Genomic DNA, 7,324 nt, shown 5'->3' with positions numbered 1-7,324 from the left:
CCTAGGTTTGGGTTGTCACTGGACAGAGTTCCAAAACGTAGTGGAGTGAAATTTATGTTAGTTTTATAGCTTCTATTAAATAGAATAAGTTTTGGCTAATGCACCATTTACTATAAAATAAAGTTACAAAACAGTGAACGAGAAATTTCATTATGATCAGTGAATACACCATTTTACAGTTGCAACCAGGTTACCTGGACTAAGAATGGAAGCGAGGCTGCCGGTTACCCTGTTTTGATACAACAAACCTTTTTGCTTTTCTAATGTTATTGTAGACTCGTCTGAATTACAACAACACAATTTATCTGACAAAGGAAGTGTGGTCTGTATCAATAAAATGTCACCGGCAGCCTCGCAGCCATTCAGAGGCTTGGTCACTGAGCAAACAACCGTAAAACTAAGAGAGTCAAAACTCTCTCACCATTTATGACCAACATTTGCGACAAACACCAGTTTCTGCGTTGACGCATTGTGATTTACTTCTGCAGTTGAAAGCCATCCATCCTGGCCATTTTAAGATGGCCAACTAGTGTCCATTTCTTTTTATCTCTTATACTAGCAGTTCTCATTGAGAAGTGAGTGCTGCCGTTAAAGGTGTTGTTGAATGCAAATACGACAATGAGAATTGTTTCGTCAATACAATGAATTATTAACTTGATTTCCTGATTGATTTTTGATTGACACTAATTTATGTAATTACGCCACGTGAATAAGTCAGTTTTTCAGTTCAGACATTTCCGATTCGAAGATATGTGCATGTTTTGCTAATCTGTGTCGCTGACCCGTTTTCTGTTATACTCTGACCTATTTTATCTGTTGCTGACCTGTACACCGTGAAACAATCCTTCTAGACATCGTCAAAGAAGTAAGTATTCAATGCTGTAATTCTAGTTAATAGTTTACTCGCGTGTTTATGTACCGATGAATCCTGTTCGGTTTCTCAAATGTATTTCATTCTTTTCTTTAGATCGAATAATCTTATTGGAATAAATTATACGATTTGCGTAATCTAGTTGGATTGCCTGTCTGGTTTTATTGGACCATTTCATTCGATTTCTTGGTTGAGAAAAAGTACAGTTTGGCAAGGATCTAAGCACTGCGGGAGAACCAAACACATGGCAGAAGACGCTATTAAAAGCGCAAAGCTGGACAGAAGGACTGCGAAGGCAACCCTTACAAGATGTAGAAAAGCGTTGTCCAAACGGATTGAACTTAAACGACCTGGTATAGAGGTAAAGGACGCATTAAATAGCCTCCAAAATGCATTCCATGACCTCGTTGTGAAACACGAGAGCTATTCAAAATTAATTGAAGACGATGAGGAGTTCGAAGTTCAGGAACGTTGGATGGAAGAATGTCAGGAACTTTTCATGGACACCGAAATTCAAGCAAAGATTTATCTGGATGATTTAGTTACTAAGGGAAAGGAACCACTGAAAACCAGCCTCGCAGGGAAACAACTAAGTAGCGCAGAACCAGAAGCCGGTGTTAGCGGAATTTCAAGCATGCAATCATTAGAGAACAAAGGTACAGTTGATGACAGTTTCACTAATTCAGCTGAAATTATTGAAGTTGTTGACAATGCAAACATTGAAAACACTGCAAATAACTCTGTTGAACAAACTGGTCACTATAATAGTCAAAGCACAGGTTCTGTTGATATTTCGCAAGCGCCTCAAAGTCATCCTAACAATAGTAGTGTAACCGAGACCGGAAGCTCTGGCGACAACGATAACAGCGCTGCATGTGGCTTTAAACTGGAAAAACCCAAGCTACCTGTTTTCGCTGGGAATGTCCGAGATTATGCTATCTTTCGCTCAGATTTCAAGCACGCAATAGAAGCGAAGTACTCAAAAAGAGATTCAATCACACTCCTGCGCACGTGCCTGCGAGACAAGCCACTCGAGCTCATTAAGGGAATCGGAAGTGACTACGACGCCGCCTGGGAATACCTTGACTCCATCTATGGCGACCCAAGATTTGTGTCAGACACTGTGACTCAGGACATTATTCAATTCAAAGCCTTGCAGGATGGGGAGGACGCGCGATTTTGTGACCTCGTACATCTGGTGAAAAGATGTTACAATGCCTTAAAGGAAGTCGGTCTCCCTAGTGACATGAACAATAGCCACATGCTTTCGATAATTGAACAGAAGATGTGCGCTGATGATAGAAAAGTTTGGGCGAGAGATCTGGAAAAAGAAAAGAAACCCGCTACCCTTGAAGCGTTGATGAATTGGATGAATGTTGAAATGAAATCGCGAATGCGTGCTACAGCCCCAATCAGAGTGGGCTCATCCGGTAAACGCCCTGTGTATCACTTCAAGTCTGATAGCGACAAACCTGTTTGGCACAAATGTTGGCTGTGCAAAACTTCATCACACTGGCCTGATCAATGCCCGAAATTCATATCCCTCAGTGTTGACGACCGGATCGCAACTGCAAAGGCAAATCACCTGTGTTTCAGCTGCTTGAAAAGAGCCGGCAGAGGACACACTATGGATAACTGCAAGCGCAAAGAACAGTGCACAAAGCTGGAGAATGGAACGCGGTGTCAACAACACCACCACCAACTCCTACACAAGAGCAATCCCGTGAGGATTAGCGTCGCCACTACAGCCAGCCCCACTGAAGCAATTCTTCCCGTTTTATCTGCTAACATCGGCAACGCTAACGGTCTGTTTAAATGCGGAAACGTGCTTCTTGATTCGGGGGCCCAAGTAAGTCTCATCCGACAGGAAACCGCTGAGACTCTCGGTTTGAAGGGAAAAGATGTGTCCATAACCATTACTAAAGTTGGCGGCGAGGATGAAACAATGAAAACAAAGGAGTACAGTGTTCAGCTAACCTGTATTGACAACAACAAGCGTTTTACCGTTAAAGCAATCGGCATTCACAGCATCAGTGACGAGATTCGAGCAGTGAAAACCTCGAACTTACCGGAGGTTCTTGGCCTACCAAACACCAGATTTCGCCGTGGCAAAGGGCATGTTGACCTGTTAATCGGCATTGATCACGCACATATGCATGCTGGTGAAACAAGACAAGTGGACCACCTGCTAGCTCGCAAGTCTCCACTTGGATGGGTGGTTTTTGGAGGAAAACCAGAGCAGATCAGTGACGTAACCAGCATATTGCACGTCAAGTACGCCTCACCAATAGACTTAACAGACTTTTGGACAACCGAAACTATGGGCGTGGCCGTGAAACCCTGCGTCTGCAATGCTGACAAACTGACCCAAACAGAAAGAGAGGACGCTAAGCTCATAGAGGAGTCGTGTTTCAAAGTCGAAAACCAATGGATGATCCCTTATCCTTGGAAGAAAGACCCTAACCTACTGCCAGACAACAGAGGTTTGGCAATAAAACGCCTGGAGTCTACAGAACGACGTCTGAAAAGAAATCCTGAACAAGCTGAAGCTTACTGCAAACAGATGGAGAAAATGGAAAACATGAAATTTGCGCGAAAGCTGTCAAAGGAAGAACAAGACAAGTATAATGGTCCTGTTCATTACATCCCACATCATGCTGTACTAAGGCCAGACAAGAAGAGCACACCTGTTCGAATTGTTTTCAATTCATCCTCTACATTCCAAGGACATGTTCTGAACGATTGCTGGAAAAAGGGTCCTGACCTTTTAAACGGTATATTTGGAGTCGTCTTGAGATTTCGTGAGAAGGAAGTTGCAGTACTGGGAGACATTTCCAAGATGTATCATCGGATCCTCATTCCAGAAAGAGATCAACACGTACACCGCTATCTCTGGAGGAATATGGAATCAGACAGAGAACCTGACACTTATGTCAAAACAGTTTTGACATTTGGAGATAGGCCCGCATCCGCCATGGCGTAAATAGCTCTAAGAAAAACAGCCCAAGAGAACAAGGCAAGCTACCCAGAAGCAGCCGAAGTGCTCACGAACAACACGTACATGGATGACATCTGTGAGTCTGTAGATACAGAAAAGGAAGCTCGGAAATTAACAAATGACATAGACACTGTTTTGAAGACGGGAGGATTTAAAGTTAAAGATTGGATTTCTAACAAGATGCTCAACGAGAAAGTGAACGGTGATGTAGAGAAAGAAGTTAACATGTTCAAAGGAGATGAGGAGAAGGTCCTGGGCACCCTGTGGAATTTTAAAACAGACAAGTTTCACTTCAGAGTGGCAGCAGACCTAGTGAAGCCAAACCATGTGCAAAAGATGACCAAAAGAGTGATACTGAGTCAAGTGGCTCGCATTTACGATCCGATTGGATTTGCAGCAGCATTCATCGTCAGAACAAAGATAGGAATGCAAAGACTGTGGCAGCTGGGGCTGGACTGGGATGACGAGGTACCACTAGCAGTTCAGGAAACCTGGATTTCACTCTTCCAGGAAATTAAGGAACTAGACAATGTGTCCTTCGAAAGATGTTTAACAGTAGTCAATGCTGTGGAACCGCCAATGTTATGCGTTTTCGCTGACGCATCACAAGACGCGCTCGGAGCTTGTGCCTACGCACGCCAGAGAAAGGATGACAACACCTACGCAGTCAAGTTCATCGCAGCAAAGTCTCGAGTATCCCCACTGAAGCAGCTGACCATTCCGCGCTTGGAGCTACAAGCAGCCGTTCTCGCAAGTCGCCTTGCCAAATCCATTCAGGAGGAATCTAGGATACAGTTTAAAGATGTTAAGTTCTTTATAGATAGTACGATCACCTTGGCCTGGATTCAAAGTCCATCACGCAGCTTTAAGCCGTTCGTCTCCTCGAGAGTGGGAGAAATTCAAAGTAACACAGATCCAAACCAGTGGAAGCATATCCCCAGTCAAGATAATGTAGCTGACGACCTGTCGCGAGGTATCCGCGTTAATGAGTTACAAGGCAGATGGAAGCATGGCCCAGAGTTCTTGTACCAACCAGAAAGTCAATGGCCGATTACGACATCCCCGCCAGTTCCGAATGTAGACATGGAACGCCGTCAGATGCAGATACTGACCGCAGTCACAGCACCTAAAGCTAGCAATGGTATTGATCCACGCAAGTTCTCAAGCTGGAGAAAATTGATCCGTGTGACGGCACGAATACGCAGGCTAGCAGAAAAGATACGACTGAGAAAATACAACCAGCGCGGAAAGGAAGGACCGCTGACCCCTGAGGAGCTTCAGCAAGCAGACATTTACTGGACAAACCAAGCACAGGCAACCCTTTACAGCAGACTGGATAGGGGCGAATTCAAATCGCTCAGCCCGTTCAGAGACCAAAACGGAATCATCAGAGTTGGAGGAAGAGTGGATGAAGCTGTCGTGTCATACGAAACGAGGCACCCTGCCCTTCTTCCAAGTGACCACTGGATTTCCTTACTGGTAACAAGACACGCCCATCAGTACGGACACTCCGGTGTAGCAGCGACCACAGGCAAGACAAGGAGGAAGTTTTGGATCTTAAAAGCTAACAAGCTAAGCAAGTCCGTGAAATTTAAGTGTGGATTCTGCCGTGAAATGGCGCACAAGGCTGAGACGCAACTAATGGCAGACCTTCCTGTTCTCCGTTTAGCACCACACACACCGCCATTTTACTACACCGCATGTGATTACTTTGGTCCCTATAACGTTAAAATAGGAAGAAGCAAGACGACCAAGCACTATGGCGTCATATTCACGTGTTTGAACACCAGAGCTGTCCATCTAGAGTTAGCAGTTGACCTTACTACAATGGAGTTCATGCAAGTGCTTCGCAGGTTCTTTTCAATCCGAGGATACCCAGCAGTGATATTGAGCGATAACGGAACGCAAATGGTTGGGGCCGCTAACGAAATGAGAGAAATGGTGAAAGGCCTAGATGGCAATCGGTTAAGTGAGTTCTGTGGAGAAAAGGGCATTAAGTGGATCTTCACAACGCCAGCTGCGCCACACCAAAACGGATGTGCAGAAGCCCTTGTAAAGAGCTGTAAGAGATCACTAAAGATTGCAATCGGCGAACAACTTCTGACGCCATTCGAGTTGTACACTTGCCTTCTAGAGATCGCGAACCTGTTAAATCAACGTCCCATCGGGCGCATCCCTAATGATCCAGAAGACGGAGCTTACCTGTGTCCGAACGACATGCTCCTTGGAAGAGCAACTCCGGAGGTACCACAAGGTCCGTTTAAGGATACCAGAAATCCCCGTAAGCGAGTGGAGTTCGTGCAAAGAATAGTTGACTCATTCTGGAAACGCTGGACCAGAGATGTCTTTCCTACCTTAGTGCCAAGGAAGAAGTGGCACGTTGAGAACCGCAATGTCAAAGTTGATGACATAGTTACGGTAGCCGATATGAACGCTGTGAGAGGCAAGTGGGCTGTAGGCAGGGTAACCAAAGTATACCCCGGAGCTGATGGACGCGTTCGAAACGTTACAGTCAAGACAGCCACCGGAGAGTACAGCCGTCCAGTGACAAAAATTGCTGTCATTTACCCTGCTGAAGGCGACGATTAAACGAACGTTTGCTATGATAAGGACTACGCCCTTATCGGGGCGGAGAGTGTTTCGTCAATACAATGAATTATTAACTTGATTTCCTGATTGATTTTTGATTGACACTAATTTATGTAATTACGCCACGTGAATAAGTCAGTTTTTCAGTTCAGACATTTCCGATTCGAAGATATGTGCATGTTTTGCTAATCTGTGTCGCTGACCCATTTTCTGTTATACTCTGACCTATTTTATCTGTTGCTGACCTGTACACCGTGAAACAATCCTTCTAGACATCGTCAAAGAAGTAAGTATTCAATGCTGTAATTCTAGTTAATAGTTTACTCGCGTGTTTATGTACCGATGAATCCTGTTCGGTTTCTCAAATGTATTTCATTCTTTTCTTTAGATCGAATAATCTTATTGGAATAAATTATACGATTTGCGTAATCTAGTTGGATTGCCTGTCTGGTTTTATTGGACCAAGAATTTCAACAAAAATATAACTTATTTTATTTGCAAAATGACATGGTTACATGTATGTTCTTTGAGTATAACATTATTAAGTAACTATTGGTGTGGCTGAGGCTTTTGTTGGGATTATGCTTGTAGTAATTGCTAAAAGTGGAAAAGAAATATATTGGTTAACGAAAACGGAATAACACGAATAACACTGTCTAACGCAACATGTAATAATAAGGGCTATTTAACTGATTCTTAGAACGATTAGAGACACATTCTTTTCTCTATCTAGCGCACTTTAAATAGTTGGTGTAACAACAGTCGCTGTGGTGTAACAACGGTTACTACATGTATAACGGCAATAACGGGTTCATGAACTGATCGTTAGGACAATTAGTGACAGTGACACAGTGTAACGCAACCTG

General features: G+C 43.9%; 2 protein-coding genes across 2 annotated transcripts; both read left to right on the top strand.

The window, feature by feature from the left end:
• The first annotated feature begins 1,115 nt into the window (after window positions 1-1,115).
• Window positions 1,116-3,854, top strand: LOC137984518 (uncharacterized). The gene has a single exon (XM_068831684.1). It carries the CDS (start codon window positions 1,116-1,118, stop codon window positions 3,852-3,854), a length of 2,739 nt encoding a protein of 912 aa, XP_068687785.1.
• Window positions 3,855-3,932: 78 nt separating this feature from the next.
• LOC137984517 (uncharacterized) lies at window positions 3,933-6,458 on the top strand. Its single transcript, XM_068831683.1, has one exon. The coding sequence runs from the start codon at window positions 3,933-3,935 to the stop codon at window positions 6,456-6,458; it is 2,526 nt and encodes an 841-aa protein (XP_068687784.1).
• The last annotated feature ends 866 nt before the right edge of the window (window positions 6,459-7,324 follow it).

The sequence above is a fragment of the Montipora foliosa genome, chromosome 14, assembly GCF_036669935.1.
Source record: "Montipora foliosa isolate CH-2021 chromosome 14, ASM3666993v2, whole genome shotgun sequence".
Classification (NCBI taxonomy): Eukaryota; Metazoa; Cnidaria; class Anthozoa; order Scleractinia; family Acroporidae; genus Montipora; species Montipora foliosa.
Note: the sequence above shows the minus strand (reverse complement) of the source record. Positions and strands in the feature narration are given on the sequence as shown.

Excerpts from the sequence above, each read along its gene's own strand:
- LOC137984518 (XM_068831684.1), top strand. The coding sequence starts at position 1,116 with ATGGCAGAAGACGCTATTAAAAGCGCAAAGCTGGACAGAAGGACTGCG.
- LOC137984517 (XM_068831683.1), top strand. The coding sequence starts at position 3,933 with ATGGATGACATCTGTGAGTCTGTAGATACAGAAAAGGAAGCTCGGAAA.